The sequence below is a fragment of the Poeciliopsis prolifica genome, unplaced genomic scaffold, assembly GCF_027474105.1.
Source record: "Poeciliopsis prolifica strain line A6 unplaced genomic scaffold, Auburn_PproV2 SCAFFOLD061, whole genome shotgun sequence".
Taxonomy (NCBI): Eukaryota; Metazoa; Chordata; class Actinopteri; order Cyprinodontiformes; family Poeciliidae; genus Poeciliopsis; species Poeciliopsis prolifica.
Window position 1 is genome coordinate 278,288 of NW_026562436.1, and position 21,027 is coordinate 299,314.

A 21,027-nucleotide genomic window follows, 5' to 3' on the forward strand; every position below is an offset into this window, starting at 1 on the left:
TAACCACCTCATACTGTAAATTCCAACACTGCTTACCATTTCTGGCAGTTCTGCCTGAATCTGCAGCAAGTAGCTACAGTATGTTTGAGCTTATGATGCAGTCTCACCTGTCCATCCCTGCTGACTTGAACTCTCTTGTTGTCATTCCATGGGTTGAGGATGTGCTGGGTGAAGGGGAAGGGAAGACTCTCTTTATGGATCCACTCTACACTGAAAACTCCTCCGAGCCCCATGAAGCCCCAGTCCTGGCAGCTCTCCTGGCTGACGACAGATGTCATGCGAGCGTAACCCTGCAAACCACACACCTTCAGTGGAATGCTTTTTTTTTTTTTTTTTTAATTATTGCATGTATTACATTTCTGGGACAATCTTCACACTTATTTTTGACATGTAACAACAAAATTGTTATTAATCTCTAAGTGACAGTATGCAGTAACGGGAATCCTGGCTACATTTCAGAAATGTTCCTGTTCTTCAAAAGTTTCGAAAATTAGAAAGCCTTACAGGGGACATATCTCGTAAAATCCACATTTTTAGTCTTTGCTACATTTTTTGCATATTTTGAGCATGTAAGTGTAAAAAAAATTATTTGTTCTCTCCTGGTGCAGTGTAGATATCTTTATACTCTGTTTTGGGTTACATTTTTCAGTCCGTTCATTTTTCTTTTCTCTCTATTTCATTTTCTTGTCTTTGTTGCATTTTCTTGCTAAACAAAGTCATGGACTTTGGGCTCACCAATTTGTGAATCTGCCATTTTTTTTCTTGCAGCAATTTTGTAGTCCAAGTTCAATTATGCCAAAGTTGTAAGCAAACAAGTCAAAAAGTTTGGTTCTAGTGTGTATTAACGCACATAATAACACCACTGTGATGCATTTATTTGAATACGTAGTTCTGCAGGATGGTCGTCTTCATTCTCCTGTTCTGGGTCAGACTCTGGCTCCAACATGTAAGGTTGGATGGACAAGTTTTTCATTGCCGACATCTTTAATAAACTTTGGTATAAAAAATGTATCTTCTGGTAGATCATAGTGCCCCTGCTATGATTTAAAAATGGCTCTGTGACCTGGAGGTGGGTCTTGAAATGTCTCATTCACATTTTTAAAAACCACAGAAAGCATGTTGTTCTAAAACGCCTCAGAACAGAGATAAACCAGGGGAGCTACAGTAACCAAGAATTCAGACCAAAGCATTGCAGCTCTACTTAATATAGATCATAAGGAAGGATTTAAATCTTCAAACTCACTGGTGGCCTTCGTCTTCTATAAGTGGATCCTACCACAAACCTCGACACAACATGACAGCCTCATATTCAAAGACATGTACAGAGGAGACCAACAATGTCAACTGAAATCAGATACCTGGAAGTGTCCAGATCCCTGGACAGAGAAGATGAGAATTATGAAGCTATTTGCCAGGAAAGCTTGGGTGAGTTTGGTCTCGTTGTTTGGTGTAGTAGACCAGATGCCTTTCTGCTGAGAAATCTCTATGTTTCTGATGCTGTTGCTCTTCATAATGAAGTATCGGACTGATGACACAGTAGGCTTCTGAGACACAGACTTTAAGACCAGCTGGGAACAAAACAAGTAAAACAACTCCTTTAGCCTCACACAATCCTCTTTTTATTGAGTATGCACCTTACATTAGCGAATGAGGTTACAATGAGTAAAGTTTGTGTTGGAATATGGATGAAAATTAGATACTTTGTTTCAATTGGGGCAGGCAATTACTTCTGGCAACAACAGACCTGTCCTCATCTCTTGCTCACTGAAATTCACTCAGAATAAATACTTAATGCCTGCTTGATATCTAATTTTTATATCTGGGACACTGTAGTACATCTTAAAGGACCAGTTGAGGCCTGTGGGACATTAAATGTCCTATGTAGTGCCCATGTCCTACCTTTCCTGAGGGAGACTCGGGGGGCCCATCCAGAGTAACAGAGCAGGAAGAACTACTGGAGGAAGACGGATAATCCCACAGCTTCTTGATGGCCAGTGAGACTTCATCTCTGCTGTGGGAGTTAGTCTTCAGCAGGTCAGAAGACAGCATTCGACGAGGCCTGTGGGGAAGTAGTCAGCTGTTGAAGACGGCGAACCAAATGGTAGGTAACTGTAAGGTTTGATATTAATTGTGAATACTTTGAACACACTACTTTCTATCTGCCCTGGAGATAGACTTTTATAAAAGTAAAAAAGATCAGACACTAGAATACATGAATCAGACTGCTGCATTTTAACAGTATGTTGAAAAATTGTACGACATTTATCTCATGGGCTTTGAGATGCAATTTGTCATCCACATCTATCACCTGTACTTTAGTAAATACACTAATATATTTATTGGTTTTTATGTTTATGCTGTCTAATTAGTGTCATTTTAGATGTTTGTGACACACTTCCTCTTTTTCCCTTAGCCATTTGTCAGGCCAAAGTTGTAAAAAATAAAAATAAATGATAAATGCATAAAATCGCACGTGGCATATCACTATCATGCTGACTTCCATTGATTCACTCCAAGAGTATGCTAAACTTATTATTTCAAAAATAGCTAAAATGTTTATTTCATGTAACACAAAGCAGCTGTAAAAGAAGGCTCAGACCTTCTTATACGGAAGGTTTAAGAATGTCTGGGCCTTCTTAGACGTTATGCAGAAAGTCTAAGAAGGCCGCTGAGGCTAATCTCAGAATGAGATCTGCGGAAAGATGTTTAGGCTGTTTTATCAATTATTGTCTTGGTGTGCTGGTGATGGAAGCTTCTCCCAGGTAGGCCTAACCAGGCTGGAGAAACAAATCAGGTGGGCTGACAACAGTGGCAGAGAGGAGAACATCGCAGAAACTTCTGTCTTTTATCGACAATCCCAGGCACCCTCTGCACACTGTCACCAGGAGCCAAAAAAGTAAGTTTAGTGGGAGGCTGTTTTTTACAAACTGCATGACCAACAGACATGACGGTTGGCAAGCAACTTTTAGATGTACATTACTGCCATCTAATGAAATGGAGTGTGGATTGGGATGCTAATAATATATTACACAGATTATATAATTATAAATCACACAGATTTTAAAGCTAAAGAAAAAAACACAACTATATCCTCACTATCAATTTTGTTTTCTTGATATTTTAATAAAGGGAAATATTATTCAGAAGTGTAACATTTGTCCTAAATGTTTTGTATATTCAATTGTAATTTATTATCTTGTTATACATGACAGTTTTCTCCTCTCAATGAAAAATTTGGAACAGAATAATACCACATGTTTCACCGTCTCTTCTGGAAAACAAAAATCACATTTTCCTGTAGAATGTTTTCCACTGATGTAATATTTAACCCAGTATGAATAAAACATAATCTGGAAACAATAATTTCTTCCTTTCCATTTGATCCTGTTCTCTTTCTTTGAGTCAGGCCAAAGCCACCTGCCAGGAACTTCTTCTTCCCACTGTTTCTGCCACCCACCCTTGACCTTTTGTTTAAAGACAGATTTTATTTCTCCTTTTGCTGAAGATATAACTGTAACTATTTTCTGTTGATTATTTTGCACATTTATCTGCCAACTAATTTTTTTATTCCTATATGTGATGGTATTCATGTAATAATAACTAGTAAACCCAGGTCCTGAATTCTATATCTTAACAATTGAACTTCTAATAAAAGCTCTCATCTGAAGTCTGAATAATTATTTGTCAAGTAATATAATAATGAACTTGAATCTGAATAAAATCCATTTCTTAATAGACGAACTTCCTTAATCTAAGATGACTCCCATCATAAATCCCCATCACTGTTATTTAAGTTTTTTGAAACATCTGTATAAATTTGGGCATAGTCGTAATACTTATTTTATTATCAAGATAAGATTGCACTTAATAAGGGTCTGAAAGGTTTTTTAAGTTTCTCCAACAAAATGAAATCAACAACACTAATAGATAACAGACGAATGAACTGATAATTCAGGAACTGTTTGGCTGACATTTACGTGAGATAATCAAAATCCTTTAAAAAGCCTCACTAGAATGTGGACAGGTCTGTAGGGCAAAACTATAGTCCAGTCAAAAAAATTAAATTTTCTTCCCATCTAGGTTTCAAAAACTCTTGACAAATTCAGCTTGCAGCAGGGCAACAAACTGTGAAGCCCCCTGCACAATATTCAATTCTTGTTTTAAAGCCATTAGAGCAAATGTACATCATCATATAGGTATATACTATATACCTATATACATAGTATATATTGAGAGCCCATCATAAATCAGAAAATTGTAGAATTTAAAGACCCAAAGCATGATAGGGTCGTTTTTTTTTACCATAAATAGCAAACTGAGAAAAACAGAAAAATCAAATAAAAGAAGAGAAACCAGAACAAGACACTACCATGAAACATGATAATTTTTGGCTTACTTGTCATTTGTGTTGTGAGAGGGCAGCTGGGGGCTGGCCTTGGAGTTCCTCCCTGATGACCTTGGCCCATCCTCTGATGTCATAGGCCTAGGCCTCTGACCAATCCCTGTAGGCTGCTGCAGGCCAGCTTCCTGCTCCTCAGCACCTAGCACCTGGAGGCAGTCAGTGTGAACTGCAGGCATTAAACACAGGAACAATTCCCATCCAAAGGGAAACTGAAGAGCAATGATGAAGTTGAGCACATACAGACACTAAGGTCTGGATGACTGCCTCGTCCTGCTGAGACCAGGGTTTGGAAGGACAGCGGATCCTCTTTATAAACAGGTTCTGCCACTTCTGTCTGAGTTCAGATACCAGTGCTGCAGTCTGACAATAGTAGAGCCAACAGGAGATAAGCATAAAGACACGTCTGTCAGAGAATGGGTAATCTAAACAAATGTGAAAATTACATGATGAGTCAGTAACAAAAGAAAATCTTCACAGAATGTTCTGATAACATAGATACATTTTGTCATACCATGTACTGATTTGAAATAAAATAAAATAAGAAGAATTCACTAGTATGCTGGATCATCCCTTCTGCCACATTTACATTTTGATTCACCAAAAAAAACGTTTAAGAACTAAGGAAACACATGAAAAACTCAACGCCACATTTAAAAGTTTTAAAAGCTGGACTTAAGGGCTTTACATGCTTCATGTGAAGTGCTGAAACCACTTCTCATTAACCTAAACGTGATGAAAATTGTGTGATTTTGTTTGCAGAGAGGCATCTGCCTGTTGAACTTGACATCAGGCCCAGGTCAAAGTATCTCTGTGCGAAGTGTTGTCTGATTGTTCAGATGCTTTTTTTGCTGTACTTACAGTATACAAATTAGGTATATTTGTACTACTTTTCACTAAATTACTATGATAAGACTGGTGGATGGTTAATCACTCCTGCTTATAAACCATCCAGGAGTTAATAGCCGGGAAATCCATTGTTCACTGAAGAGGCTATCTGGAAAAAAGTGTCGTCCAAGCTCAGTGACTATTTCCTAAAAGCAAAATAGAAAATGTATGGAGGGAGGAGAGACCTCCACGGATAGAGGCGTGACATGTACTGAAGCAGTACCGGTAGTCTGTGCTGTTGCATGAAAGGTGTGTGAAAATACAAACAGCCTGAAACCACATGACTCTGTGTCAGCTGTTCAACTTTGGATAACGTATGTCAAGGCTTTTATTTCTTCACCTCTCTCTCGAGCCCGAAGACAAGCCAGTCGTCAATCTTTATCTCCACTAAATCTTCTGTGTCACTGTCACTCATGTCATCCAGAGGATTTTCTGCAGAAAAAAACACAGAAACCTGCTTAATTTGCAGAGGCAAGCTTTCTTCAGATCTTTTTAGGCTTAGGGAGATTTCATAGAGTAAAATCTAATAGTTATTTTTGTTGTTTCTCATCAATTTGAGACAGAAAATCGATCAATTGAAAGAAGTGATTTTTAGCACATGAAAAAAAATCCTTAACTCAAGAAGAAGATGCAAAGTGATGGGACAGCATATTGATAAGAAGTTAATTTGTTGGTACAAACACCGCAAACAGGACCAGTGACTCCCAACTGACTGCAAAAGCTTAACGTATTCCAGCTCCTTTAATTGAAACTTATTGTATTGTTTAAAATTGTATTATGACTGCATAATAAAATCAAATGCGCCATTTCAACCAAAGATTGGAATGCGCTTCTCAACCAGATGTAATCTGTGCAATAATTTTATAATTATTTTTAATAAAAATAAATAAATAAATAAATAAAAACAAGTCTGGGGAACACCACAGATATTGCGATGAATGAGCCAAGATGATTAAACACATTCAATATCTCCGATTTTAGATCAAAGCGGTCCCGACGTTCCACCAACTGAAACCGATCAGTCGTAACACACCACACACTACAGGATGATTGGTTACAATTGTCGGAAGCGACAATCTTAGAACTCAGAATGTCTGACCGAATCTTAGAACTCAGAATGTCTGACCTAATCTTAGAACTCAGAATGTTCTAAGATTGTCGTAAGGGCAAAATCGGGCCAAAAAATTGTGTAGTGTGAACTGGGCTTCAGACAGCTGCAGCTGATACAGAACACTGCTGCTTACTCAATAAAACCAGGAAGATAGAGCATATCACTGAGTTCTAATATCCTTCCACTGTCTCCCTGGAGCTCAGAGAATAGACTTTAAAATACTGTTGTTAGTTTATAAATCACTGAAAGGTTTAACACTACTTTGTAAGGTGGAAGTTTGGCTGGAGACTGTAGCTCCAAGGAGGAGTCAGAGCAAGCAATTATGCACCCAGAATGGTTGCCACAGGAAATTAAAGTATTTCCTAAACAAGAATCAAGGCAACATTTCAGGTCTGGTTTTGATGATTAATAACATTATGATGATAATGTAGAGCTCAAAAAAGTCAATTTTAATTTCTGTAATTCTGACCCTTTAAAAAGGCTAAGTGCTTGAAATATAAAAACTTAAGAAAAAAAGATTTTTGAAAAGTCTGAGTGATTTACTTACCATTTCTTTTCTGTACAGCACTTTCATGGAGTGTGGAGCTAAGAAGTTTGGTACCACCTCCAAACATGGCCACTGTGATGGAGGTCACCACGGAGCAACAGCGAACACTGGCCATCCTGTGACCTCTGCTCATCTCATCATAGATCAACCAGTCTGTGGGGAGGGTCTGACCTAATTTGGAGCTGTTGTTCTAAACACAGTGAACACAAAGTTTCATATCCCTAAGAATCCTTTCTTTAACACAGTTCATATCTCATAATCATAGAAAGAATGATTGACCAGTTTCAGACAAGCACATACTCAAACAGTCTGATTAAAACAGCTGAATATTTGGAGGAAAGGTTCACCATATCAAAGCTTTTCTTTGGACATTACAATTTTGTATCCTTAGACAGTCAATGAGTCATTTAGGTAACAAAAGGAAGTCTTGTGTTTACAAATGAAAGGGGTGAGAGAGGGAAGGGTAGCTTTGACAAGAACAGTTGGAAGAGAATCTAATTGGCAGGTTCAATATTTTGATTTTAAATTAATTTGGAGACCTCACTGACTGAGGAGCGTGTGAAAGTGAATTAATAGGGGCAACTGGAACTGGAACAGATTATGTTAAAGCAACAGTCAATACAGGTTGCTGGTGGATATGTGCTATTTTTGAAGAAAAAAAAAAGATACAAAAATGTTACCAAAATCAGAAGGATACAGATGAAGAGGAAGTGAATCTAGTGGTTTTGTTAGTAGTGGGACATATTTGATTACATTTTTCATGTATCTGTACTTTACTTGATTAGTTTTAATTCTGGGTACTTTCGATTTTCACTCCATTACATTTTACAGTACAGCGGGTACCAGTACTTTCAATTTAACTACATTTCTATGCAGAATTGCGTTACACGTTACATCCAAATCACATTGTGGTTTTTTGTTTGTTCATTAGTTTGAAAGTGACCAATGGTAAGAGGGGAATTGGTGCCCTGAACCACTGCAAAGCGAGAAAGTGAATCATGTCTGTAGCAGAATCATTAAAACCCAAAACGGAGTTCACCAAGGGTAGTCATCCAGGAGACATAAGGCCTTATTTAAAAGATTTTTTCCAGTTAACTGGGTCAAAAAACGACTCCTGGAGATTCTGGTGCTACCTTTGCCTCCCTGAAAGCATAAACTTCTAGTTTTCAAAACTCCACTATCGAATCTGAAAAAACATATCAAGGTAAGTTAAGTTGCTAAACGCTATCTGAGTTTTGGGTGTGAAATTGATTTAGGTTAGTGAAGTTTTATGTTATACTGAATGTATGTCTGATGGGGCAAATTTCTCGATGTAGGAACAGAGCTGGTGAGCCATGCAGAGGTAAGCGGATCTTATAAAGCTCTGTTGCAGAGTACTGGAGCAGTGCTGTTGTTGGGTGATGGAACAAAAACAGGACAATGCAATTAACCTGAAAGTCATATTTACATGCATTGGAATAACATCCCAATTCCGTTCAGAACGACCCCAGACTGGGTTTCTAACCCACAACCTTCTTGCTGCAAGGCAACAGTGCTTTAGGCCTATTAACCTTAAACACATCAAAAACAGAGCAGCTGCTCCTTGTGAACTTTCTCTCTCAGATTTTTGTGCTTCGGTGTTGGCAAAATTAAATTCCTACCTCCTTCAACTGCAGCTGGCTCAGGACTGATGTAGGATGAAAATGAACCTTCTTCTCTCTGTTACTGGAGAGCAGGGAGGTCTTCTTGTTGACATGAACCATGTTTGGATACATTCCAGCCACCAGGGCTGCTTTCACGACAGCCCAGTTTTCAGAATTCAGATTAACATCACGGATATCGCTGCCCCCACGGGCGCGCACAAAACCTGGCCGACCAAAGAAAAAGCTCCATTAACAAAAATAACCAAAGTGCTTATAAAATTTATAAATATGTCAACATGCCAGGGGCTAAAACACAAAGAAATGAACAGGAGGAACATTTCTAAGGCAAACTATTGCCAATTCAGAATTTTTAATGTCGTTTCTGAAGTAAAAAGTCAGAAATGCTTGAAAATTTAAAACTAACAAATTTTTTACTGTGTGAAACAGTTCCCCACAATAATACTACAACACCAAAATTCAGATCAGACAGTTCGACATAAATATCCACATATACCATTAACTTAAGATCCCACAATGGGTCCTGAAGTGTTCCTAGAGAAGAGATGCAAAAAAACCTCAAATTACACTAAGTATTTTAAGGATTTTTTGCTGACTTTTCAGTGGTTTTTATTTTATTCTAACACTTTGCAGCAAATGAATAAGAAGAAAATAAAAGTCAAACTCACCAATAGCACGAAGTTGCCCTAAAAGTTGTGTCCTCATGCCAAGAATCATGTCCATGGTAGACTGGGACAGGAAGTTCCTTTCACAGAATGATCTCTCCCAGCCTTCACTGCGGGCTTTCTGCCATGCCTAACACAAGGGAGGTTTAAATATCTCCCATTGTCACATTCAGCTCAACTTGACATATTTTCATGAAATTAGAGCAGAGATTGGAAAGACTACTAACAGTTGGTATGGTGGACCTCATCACTTCTCAGGGTAATTTACTATTCTTTTTAGCCAGAAAGAAACAATTCTGTTTTCCCTACATTGTTAAAATCCCCAGTACTTTATTTTCACTACTTTATTTTTCAATTGTGAAGAAGAAAAAGATTGAGTATCTATGAAATCTCTGCGTGTCTTCAAAACGACTGAGGTCAAATTCAAGCTTAACAAGCCTTTTGATGAGACAACTGCTGATAACCGGAAGACGAGGACTGTGGTTAGTAGTGAAAAAGGCAAACGTCTGTACCTGGAAAGCTCTGAGCAGGGCCATGTGGTCACTGAAGGTGTTGGACGTGAAACGTTTGCGGCTCTGCAGAGCAGCTCTCTTCTGGGAGCTTTCAGCAGGAAGGGTGAAAGGGTCACGATAGGCCAGAGTACAGGCAATGGTGAGAATGGGGTCCAGACACTTGAGCACAACAGCGCACAACACCATTTTCCCCAGGTGGGGCTCCACAGGTAAATCAGCCAGGTGGAAGCCCAGGTCGGTTAAGTCTTCATTCTGGTCCAGAGCATCTATTGTCTGAGAGAAAGGTTGGCATAAGGAATGCACCTTTACGAGCTAGAATACATTAGCCAGTGGGCACATCGGCTCGTTAGCATGCATTCACAGCCACTTCACTATCAGTTGCATGATGGACCTTGGGGAAAAAAATTTACCTTTAACATCTGTACAGCACTCTGGATTGCATGTGTGGGAGGTGGCTGTGGCGCTTTAGATAAGAACTCAGCAACGGGGCAGGATGAAGGAGCCAACAGCTTGGTCTGTAGACACAATTCCTGAAAAACACAATACCTTTTATTGTGAAGTAACTGTACATGACTTAATGTTCTGTCTGTTCTACAGCCTCTGAGTTTCCATCACCTGCGAACACCTGCTAAAATCCTCCAAACTCTCACCATCAGTTTGTTGTTCATTTTTCATGACTCATTTTTTTCACATTTTCTAGTCATTTAGAGGACTTTTTACATCCTAGAAAAAATCTTGTAAGGGTTCTGCTGTTAGCAAATATGTTTTAATCCTGCATTTTTCAGAAAATGTTCCGACTATAATTTGCTGAATAACCTAAATAACCATCACCACAACATTTGACACTTCCACATGATTGTGTCTTATGAGAATAAAAGCTGGGCTGGTAAATATAAAGGTAGTGTGTACCTGCAGTGGCATTCGCAGCAGCTGTGGAACCTGGAACTCTTGCATATTGTTGAATCTGAGACGACTGAAGAGATGGAAGCAAACCCCAGGTCTACAGCGACCAGCTCTGCACAGAGACCAAACTGAAACTGAGCTGGAATACTTTTTCAATTAAAATGTAAACATAACATAACATTACTATGCCTAGGTGCAATTATAAAAAGGCTGGATAATCCGGTGTGGTTTTGTATGACTCTTCTTGCTACTCAATTCTTAACATCCGAGTACAGGCCCGGCGGCATTGGCGGGCATTGCAGAGTCAGCCGCCCCCCCCCGGATTGGAAGCTGTTCGTTGTTTTTACCTTAAAGTGCCCAACTCTCTGTTATTCCTATATCAATTTCATACAGTAGGACAGTGGTGCCTAAAGTCTGTCCTCAAGGGACAGGATCCTACATCTTTTAGTTCTCTCCCTGGTTTAACACACCTGGATTAAATGATGGCTCATTAGAAGGCCTAACAAGAACACTGACAGACTGAAAAGGTTAATACTACCACCAGGGAGAGAACTAAAACATGCAGGATGCCAGCTCTCGAGGACCGACTTTGGGCACCCCTGCAGAAGGGGCTTCCACACTTTCTATATCTGTGCCTTCTGTCACATTTTTTCAGCAGTTACAACTGTTTAATTTGTTGTTAACACATTGAAACATGTTTTACTGAGCCGCCTTTAAACACAACATGAGCGTTAAAACCCTCGTGCTGGGCTTACATCTTTGCGGCAGCAAAGGAGACCTGCTGCTAGTGTGCAGAGCTGCTTAGGTGTGTGATAGAATCATGGCAGCAAACCACCAAAACGCAAAGAACTTTGCACAATTTTCCCCTAAACCAGTGCTTCTCAATTATTTTCCGTTACGCCCCCCCTAGCAAGAAGAAAACTATTCGCGCCCCCCATTCCCCACCGTGACTATCCATCTCTGCATAACATTTTTTCCTTATTAACATTTTTTTCGCTGAAAAAACTCTAGCGGCTTATCGGCGTGATTGGGATGTAACGTATTTAAGTGACGCGCTAATTTATTTGGCTTCATGCTGTCCGCTGCGAGCATTTTTAGACACAGCAAACACACGGTCTTTCCTCTTCTCCAACTGTAGTCACAGTGAAGCCAAGCGCTAAATACGCTTCGTCGTATTTCCTCTTCTTAGCTTTCGGTTGACTTTCTGTTGTCTCATTATCTTTGTCTCTCTCCGCTTTTCTTTTCATCCCTGTGAAAAACTTTTTCATGTTGGGGGTTGTTGAATAACGGAGGCCAGAGACAGAACGCAGTCGGAGCTTTTTGTTGACTTAACACTGCTAACCAAGGCAAACCTGTTGTATTGTAAGTCGTAAAATGTTGCACTGTCGCAAACGTGACAGAAGTAACAATGAGAGCGCCACTGACGCCTACTGTGCGCAATTACACTTTATACTAGTTCGGCCAAAAAAAAGCCTGTTCCCCAGGTATCGCACCGCGCCCCCCAAAGGGGGCCCGCCCCACTATTTGAGAAGCACTGCCCTAAACTAAACGACTGAGTTGAGTAATGCTGTTGGATACAGGTATTGTTAGCTAAAAGATGACTAGTTAATAACAATACAGCACCTTAAGCTTGTTGACAAGTAGCTTATAGGCTACTGATGTCTGTGTTCAAAAGTGGGTAGTACTGGTTACATTTACTTGAGTAAAAAAGGTACTTTAAAGAGTAGTTAAGAGGCTGTCTGAGTGTCCCAATGACATATATGCATTGGTGCTAAATGTGAAAGCGTCAGAAGACTGAAGTCTGAGAACATAGTACCAACTTGAGGAATGAGCATTCTATGGAAATACTGAAGCAATTTCTCAGGAAGTTACAACCAGGGCAAAAATGATTCTTGCGATATCCAGAAAACCCGAGCCAAGTCATAGAGAATAGAAAGCTATTTAACCAAATGCACAAGAAAGGCAGTAAACAAATGTCTTTGGAAAAAGTAAATTAGAAAATGATCTCATTATACTGGCTCTTACCAAAACATTTTGATGATCCCAACTAGTCTGTTATCAATTATCAGAGACATGACCACTACTGAACAAGAAACTTAAGTTGAAACATTATATCCATGTTTGCTATAAAATATCTGAAGACAGATTTTTCTTAGGGTTTTATGGATTGATGAGAAAAGAGTTTGTTTCACTGGAAATCAGCTTAACTGGTGACAGCTGACCATTTTGGGAATGACTGGAAGCTCTCTAGTTAGTCAATCATAAAATCAACCCTGATTATGCACACGGTGTACACACACAACATACATCAGCATGCATAAATAACATGGCAGATTGGCCTGCCACAAATGACTAAACAAGAACAGGTTGCAGCATAAAAGTAAAAATATGTGTATCGTACTTTTATGGACGATGTAATAGTGATATTAAATTTAATGTACAACTTTCAATCATAGTATTCCAGTGGTTGCTTTGTAACATGTCAAAGTCACCTAACATCAAGTTGCCCATTTATCTGGGTGTTGGTGTGTGGTCAGTAAAAGTAGAAAGTTATTACAGTCGGTTCATTTACTAATTAAAACTTGCTCGCGGAGATCAAACTTATAAGAGCAGCTCCTGCCTTTCTGTTCCCAAGTGTGTCTCAAACAATGCCAATATTACGGTCGAGGCAAGGTTGTAATGTCTAGGAAAAAGTAATATTCAAATCTTACCTTCCTTTTCTTTGCAAAACACTGGCTTTTGAGATCCAAACAGTCTTTAACATAGAAACCCGACTCAGCGTATCAAAGGACTTCTACAACAGAAAAAAAACACACAAACAGCATTAAAACAAACTAAAACTACCTGGTTATTTCAGTGTTTTTCTGGGACAAGTACCTCTTTGATCTTTCCTGAATCAATAACGAAGACCACATCATCAATAGTAATGCTTGTTTCAGCAATGTTAGTAGAAAGAATCTGAAAAAAAAGGATGAGCAGAAAGAAAGCTGGTTAATTAATCCCTATTTATTTGTTTACTCATAAATATATATATATCTATATATAGATATAGATATATATGTATATATATCTATATAAGGCTCTATAAGGCTCTGATGAAAGCTGGAGACAAGAAAAAACTTTGTATGACAAACAACATTTAGCTTATTTTCTGATCCAGAGTCTGCCATACAAACAGCCTGCAGCTAAACACATCCAAGACAAACAAACTGGTCATTGACTTCAGGAGGGACAGAGGCAGCCCAAGACTGGTTCTGACAGGATGTTATATATGTATATATATCTATATCTATATATAGATATATAGATATAGATATATCTATATCTATATATAGATATATATATATAGATAGATAGATATATAGATATAGATATATCTATATCTATATATCTATATATAGATATAGATATATATATACAGCAGAGACAAATAAACTCACTATCTTCTGGACACCAGATGGCGCTGGCTTCATGGCTCTTTTCTGATCCAGAGTCTGCATGTCAGAATGCAGAGTGAAAACCTGGTAACTGAGAGGTAAGACACATCAATCCCACAAGCAAGTCCTACTTGTCCAGATCAATACACTCCAAACAAACAGTGAAAAAAGACCTTATACAGAAAGATTTGCAAATACAGAGTTAGTCCAATTCAGAGAAACTTGCCTTGTGCCAATAAACGCGTCTGGCTCATGAGTCAAACATTGGTCAGAATAAAATTATATCCACAGTCCACCATATAACAACTGGCAAAGAACTGAACAATTACCAAAAGTATTCCCTAATCTGAAATATTAAGTGGTAATGTGCTTTTTTCAAATGGTTTTGAGTTCATAAATCACAGCACATTATAATCAGTTCAGAAGGTTTTGTTGTTGTCATTTAGCTGTTACTAAATGATTTTTACACACCTGCACATTGCATTAGTGCAGTTCCCTAATAATCCCTGTATAATTGTACTTCTCCTATATCCTGGATGCGAGTCCCTGAGGGAGTCCCAGTCTCTATCCAGAGAGGCTACATGCACAAATCTCTGCAACATAGCTCCTCATGCAACCGTCAGAGCATTCATTTAGTACTTATTACAGCCCGACTAAAATCACAATGACTAAATTTAGTTAGATTACAGTAATAACTTTTAACAGTTTCTGACAGGTTTTTACAGGTTTTACTATACAGTACTATTAGACCTTTGCAATGCTTTTTTTTTTTTTGCCTTATTACCTCTCGGAGTGAGTGGAGAACCTCTTATCATCAAAGAGGATGCGATCCCTCAATGACACAATTTCATCATATCCAGGAAGAAATACGAGGACAGCACCTGCAGACGACAAGATAAAACTTCACATTCCTGCACAGTTTATGCTGTGGTGAGTAAAGTTGAAAACTAGATAACTCACAAACCAAGTATTCTTTACTACCAACTAAGAAAGAAAAAAAACTTCTAAGGGGAAGTTTTGAGAAAGAAAGTAAGCAGAACATAAAGTTAAATTGTCAGAATACTATACAATTCCCACAGTCTTCCGAGTTCCCACAAACAATTGAAAAACTTAAAATCAGATTGAGGAAAAATCGAAGTGGCTTCTACTGTGCTTCAGATTTGGGAGAAATTGTGAACATTTTAGGAGTGCACCATTAATTGGTCAACAGAGAAATTTTCTCTAATTTTCTTAATTTTAGGAGCTTGGCAATTGGCTGATACATACTTGCTCGCACCTGAAGTGGCACTGTTAGTCGTCTCCTTCTGCAAAAACTTACCAGAATGAGAGAGGACTCCTGCCTGTTTGATTGGTTTTCCAGCTACCTCAGCTACAATTTATCAGGATAAAGGACTGGCCACCAGCACTGGAGCCCCCCAAGATACAATACTTTCACCCATCCTCTTCAACCTATTCACCTGGGACTTCTGTAACAATGTTGAAATGTATCACATCTAGAAGTATGACAATGACACTGCCATCATGGGGTGCATCAAAGACATCAAAAAGAGTAAAGGAGTCTGATGTGGAACTTTGTTGCCGGTGCCATACAAACAGCCTGCAGCTAAACACATCCAAGACAAACAAACTGGTCATTGACTTCAGGAGGGACAGAGGCAGCCCAAGACTGGTTCTGACAGGAGGGGAGGGAGTGGAGATCATGCAGTCCTATAAATATCTTGGTCTGTGTTTGGACAACAAACTTGACTGGACAACACCAAGGAGACAAGGAAGTACTATCTGAGGAGGAAGGGGTCTTTCAACATCTGCAGAAAGATGTTGAGGTTGTTTTATCAATCTGATATTGTAAGTGCCTTGTCATACACTGTTGTGAATAACCAAGCTTAGCCAGACTGGTCAGCCAGCCAGTTTGGCTAAGCTTTTAATGTTCTAATGTTTGAAGTGTTTTTATGTATACCTAAGAGTGTTGTATGGGAGACGGAGATAACAATTTTCCTGAGGGAAAATCTTAAATCTGTCTATCCATCTCTGTTGAGAGCTTATCCACTGATCTTATAAAGGATCTGAAAGTAAGCCACTGCCCCATTTTAAGGAGGCTGACTGACAAACCTGCCCACCAAGTCCAACTTGAGGACTAATAAAAATTCAGGAAAAATCTTCTATAGGCACCCAACTGTTGCAAACTTAGCGACTTTGTTGCTACATTTTCTGGCTCTTCAGACAAAAAAATGTTAATCAAAATTGAAATCATAATCTGGCTTTTTAAAAATCTGTCATCAGCCTGAAAACTGCAATCCTTATACTCCTGAAAAATTTCATTGTGGTCATAAAACAGATTATTGAATGCTGCCTTTGTGTAAAGAGTTTCAAGTTTCACCAGTATGCTTTTGGTACGTGATGAGCAAATTACCACTACAAAGCAATCAACATTTGAAAAGTGAAAACCTACAATTTTCATGTTTGTTGATGAAAAAAACAAAACTGTACAGAGAAAACTCAGCATAAAAACTGTTGTCATGAAATAAGTATATACTTCTTATCATCTTTCAGGCAGATTTTGTCTAATATTATTTTATGCACCTATAATCAGCTACTGCATATAATAGTAGAGATTTTTCATAATGTGCGTATTGTTCAGTTTTTCTGCAGTTAGAACAGTTTCAGGTGTAACACTTTTTTACTGACTTATAATAACAGAAGTCCAAAAAGCAAGTTGTGACACTGCAAATGACCCCAGAGTGTAAAGAAAACAGTTCAAACTGGATAGAAGGGGTTTGTCTGCCTTAATGCTAAACTCACCCTCATTAGTGGTGGTACAGATGTTATGGAGCAATGTCATAATGAGATCCAGGTCCACCCGCTGGTCATCAAAGCTGTGATGGTACTGTTTGAGAAGCTCTTGTTCTTCACTGCTCAGCTCTGTAGGACTGCTCTGTACCAATGCTGATTCCTCCAGGCTGCTCACTTCCCCCAAAGGTCTGCACAGAAACAAAATAACTGTTTTGCTTTTAATTGTTTATTGTATTCACAATTATTCCCAAAAAATATTTAAGTAAACAATCATGTGCTTCTGCAGGTACCAGGCTTGTGCTTTGTTTATGTGCTGATGTCAATCCAAGAATCATTCCAGCAATATCAAAGGCAACTAGGACAGCAGGCATGACTAGTGCAGATCAGGGATCTTCAGTTTCTTTGAAAATGAATTTGATTTGGTGTCATCAGGGTGGTGGCAGAGGCAATAACTTATTGTGATTCTGGCAATAAATATATTGCTAGGATACATTTGTCACATTCCTTCTGACAAAGTATGCAACGACGACTCATTGATGAAGTGAAAGGATGACTTTTCAGATCTCAGATCAAACTTTTGAGACTGATTAGAATTTCTGATACATAACTATAATTGAGTTATTGAGCTCCATTGGTTGCAACCTCTAATGATCCATTGCTTATGGACCATTCTACACTGTTTAATAGACTCACATTGAAGACTTGAGGATATCCATTGCTTCTGACTGCTGGAAGTGTTTAGCAAAATCTAAGGCAGTCCTGAAAAGAAATGTAAAAAAAAAAGTCATATGTCTTAACCAGCTTTAAATGTTTTCATCAAAGCAAAGCTAATAGACTATATTGTGTCATTTACTCCATTATTCAAGCTATCCATCTTTTGAGTTGGTACCATAAGCCTACTTTTAATTACAAATATTAAAAGCCACTTTAATCTTTGTAATCAAAGCTTTGCATTATAGAAAAGAAATGTGTGCCTTCCTACCATCCGTTAGAAGCCTTTATGTTGATATCAGCACCCATACTGAGCAGCTGCTGCGTTTGTGGAAGGAATCCCCGCGCTGCTGACACCATCAGAGCCGTGGAGCCGGTCTCACTGTGCATGAAGTCCACTGAACCACAATTCAGGACAGAAGAAAGATCCTTCACCCGAATCTGCTTTCATTATGCATTACTTTATGAATAAGAGCATATTTATCTGTTTTGGTTTTTCACTGACATCCAAGCATCATCTTTATTCTACAGTATTAAGTTTCCATATTCACAATAAAATTGGTATTTTTACACACATAACCTGCGACTAATGGCATTCTTGAAATAAAATTCATCAGAGAACAGTACATTCATAGTTCAGCTTACATATTACTTCACCCTATGCTGCTACTACTCTGATTGTTGTTGCAAAAGCACTAAATAACATCCACTTCTCTCTAGATTCCACCAATTTCATTGTTTCTAATAGAGATTATATGTAATAAAAATTCAGGAAAAATCTTCTATACATCAAGATCTGTTGTATTTGTGGACAGTCATGTGTTGAAAAGTGCTGGTCCACTGCTCAGAGGAAGGACTGACCAGAGCTATGTGAGACTGTTCAAAGTGTGGGATATAGTTTTAGAACCTACCATATTTTCCGGACTATAAGTTGCAGTTTTTTCATAATTTGGCCGGGAGTGCGACTTATCCTCAGGAGCGACTTATGTGTGAAATTATTAACACATTATTATATCATGTCACATGTTATTTTCACACTAAACCGCAAGAGGGCGCTCTAGGCCTGTATTCTTCTACCTTCTACAAGGGACACCGATGATGAAGATTTCATTCGATTTAATGATTTGGAGTGATATGGATGGCTTGGTAAACTTGTTAGCATGTTATTTATGCAATAGTTTTCTGAATAACTCTTAATATATTATGTTAATATACCAGGCACATTCTCAGTTCGTTGTTTATCATGTAACGGTAGCATACCATAGAATTATTCAGCTAGTTGTTTCCTCTATTCTATTTTTATTTTAAATTGCCTTTCAAGATGACATGTCTGTTCTTGGTGTTGGATTTTATCAAATAAATTTCCCTCAAAAGTGCGACATATATGTCTTTTTCTTCTTTGTTATACATTTTATTGCTGCTGCGACTTCTACTCTGGAGCAACGTGTAATCCGGAAAATACGGTGAATTTGTTTTAACCTTCCTTATTTCCTCCCTGATAGGTCTGCTATATTCTGTACATCATATGTAATGTCATTAAAGATTCAAATTAAATTTAGTGTATGTAGACAAGTTAGATGTGAAGAGAGACTCTTACCAGGGACGCTTTCATTTAGAATGAGGTTGAAGAGTTGACTGAAAGCCTCCTGGTCTTCATGTAGGAAAATGCTGGAAATGCAGGAGTCCATCTCCCGCAGCAGCCACGGTTCAAGCTGCTCTGTGTCATTTTCGTTCTGTGACACAAAACAAAATGTTCACAGACAATCTGTTCTGCTGACAGCACTTCACTCAGATGGTAAAAAACATAAGGGAAATATGGAAAAATTGTTCAGGCTTTCTGGAGTTGTTTTAAAGTGTTGCATAGGAAAAACTCACTGTTTCTCTCATTTTCAGTCCAGTTCTAGGATCCAGATTCATATTGTGCAATGTGCATATCAAGTGAACATATGCTTTTAAATTCTTCATTTTCAAATGTAAGTCATATACTTACCATCTGCAATATTTTGGTCTGAATTCCTGGTTATTGTCGTGCCACAGACCCCTGGTTTACCTCTGTTCTGAGGCGTTTTAAAGCAACTTGTTTTCTGTGTTTTCTTTTTTTATAATGTGATTGAAACATTTCTATTTCTTTTTTTGTTAAATCTAAAAGGTAGGTTAAAAAATGGCCACACAAAATGTCTGACACAGAATGTAAGAATTAATCACCTTTAAGTGGATCATTATCTGTTATTACCTAAAGGTTCATCTGAACTTTATCTTGTTTAAAAGCTGTCCATAAAACTGTGTTAAAGTTCTTTTAATAATCAATGAAAAAAATCTGAAAAAGTTGTTACTTTTCAAAAGGCTGCTTGCTAGTAGCAAAACTTAGCTTTGATTAAAAGCTTGTTTCCTGCTAAATTGACACTTTTTAAACTTTTTACTTTCACATTTAGCACCGACCTATAGGCAGGTTGCAGTATTAAAGAAAAAGACGACAAGTACTGAGTGGAGAGCTGACAAGGCTCAGGCAACTAATGATAAAAATCTCTTTAAAGTGTGAAAAAAAGTCTAAATGTTGTTTCTCTTACAGTCTCTTTTTTGTCAGTGTGAAGAAAAAACTTAAAATTAAAATACATGAGGTGTCAAAAGGCTAAAATGTTAAAACAAACATCAGATCCAGTCGAAGAGGGAATAGTGTGTATTGTTAATGCTTCATAGTATATAATGTTGTGTCTGGCTTGCCAGTTTGATGGAGCCCTCATCTTCTCTGTCCCCACAGCTGGCAGCATGAAGGAAGCCTGGAGCCAACATGTGGGTCCGTTTCCCACCAACAGAACTGCTCTCCACCGTCTCACACCACTCTGTCAATCGTTTCTGCTTCCCCTCTTCTGAATACCACATGGACAGTGGAGCTTAACATGAAATCAGTGACAAGGCTGGAGGAGGTTCAAAAAAGAAAAGCTTCATACTTCTCTGAGTCTCTTCCTGATATTTCCAGATGTCCTTTCTATTAAAGCCCGTCTGCCTCAGGATATCTTCCAGAAAGAGCTCTTTCACTTCAAATTGTTTCCCTTTAACTACAAACAGAGAGAGGTCCTCAGTGATTAAGTGATTACTAACACATTGCCATGGTGAAAGGAATTCTTAAATAAATCAGATCAGGAGATAATCTTCTGAATTTTATAAATCAACTTTAAAACTTTTAGAAAGGCTGTGAAAGTTCCGTTTTGAACTGCTTGGAATATTTTTTTCTTTCAATGATGAGTAATAATTTTCTTAACAATAAGTAGTAATTAAGTATTTCAGAGATCCAGAAACATGGGGAAACTACCAGTGTATGTCATCAAGTTAAATCTATGTGTGAGAATGCATATTCACTCAAAGATAAACAATGTAAAAATATGAATAACAGTCCATGTAGAAACAAATATTACTGTTCAGTTAT

The 21,027-nt window shown here is 38.2% G+C and overlaps 1 protein-coding gene across 1 annotated transcript in view; it reads right to left on the reverse strand.

Annotated features, from left to right (window-relative positions):
* The window catches only part of ythdc2 (YTH domain containing 2), a 30,966-nt gene that overhangs the window by 933 nt on the left and 9,006 nt on the right, over nt 1-21,027 (reverse strand). Inside the window, exons 9-30 of the mRNA XM_055060673.1 lie at nt 20,552-20,659; nt 20,325-20,470; nt 19,201-19,336; nt 17,875-18,001; nt 17,586-17,651; nt 16,902-17,080; nt 14,887-14,983; nt 14,106-14,193; nt 13,543-13,623; nt 13,377-13,459; nt 10,672-10,777; nt 10,173-10,292; nt 9,763-10,035; nt 9,254-9,380; nt 8,586-8,791; nt 6,946-7,135; nt 5,628-5,719; nt 4,643-4,762; nt 4,397-4,548; nt 1,900-2,059; nt 1,359-1,568; nt 108-290 (exon numbers count right to left, since the gene is read on the reverse strand). Coding sequence (XP_054916648.1) covers nt 108-290; nt 1,359-1,568; nt 1,900-2,059; nt 4,397-4,548; nt 4,643-4,762; nt 5,628-5,719; nt 6,946-7,135; nt 8,586-8,791; nt 9,254-9,380; nt 9,763-10,035; nt 10,173-10,292; nt 10,672-10,777; nt 13,377-13,459; nt 13,543-13,623; nt 14,106-14,193; nt 14,887-14,983; nt 16,902-17,080; nt 17,586-17,651; nt 17,875-18,001; nt 19,201-19,336; nt 20,325-20,470; nt 20,552-20,659 — 3,050 coding nt within the window. The remainder of the gene's footprint in view (nt 1-107; nt 291-1,358; nt 1,569-1,899; nt 2,060-4,396; nt 4,549-4,642; nt 4,763-5,627; nt 5,720-6,945; nt 7,136-8,585; nt 8,792-9,253; nt 9,381-9,762; nt 10,036-10,172; nt 10,293-10,671; nt 10,778-13,376; nt 13,460-13,542; nt 13,624-14,105; nt 14,194-14,886; nt 14,984-16,901; nt 17,081-17,585; nt 17,652-17,874; nt 18,002-19,200; nt 19,337-20,324; nt 20,471-20,551; nt 20,660-21,027) is intronic.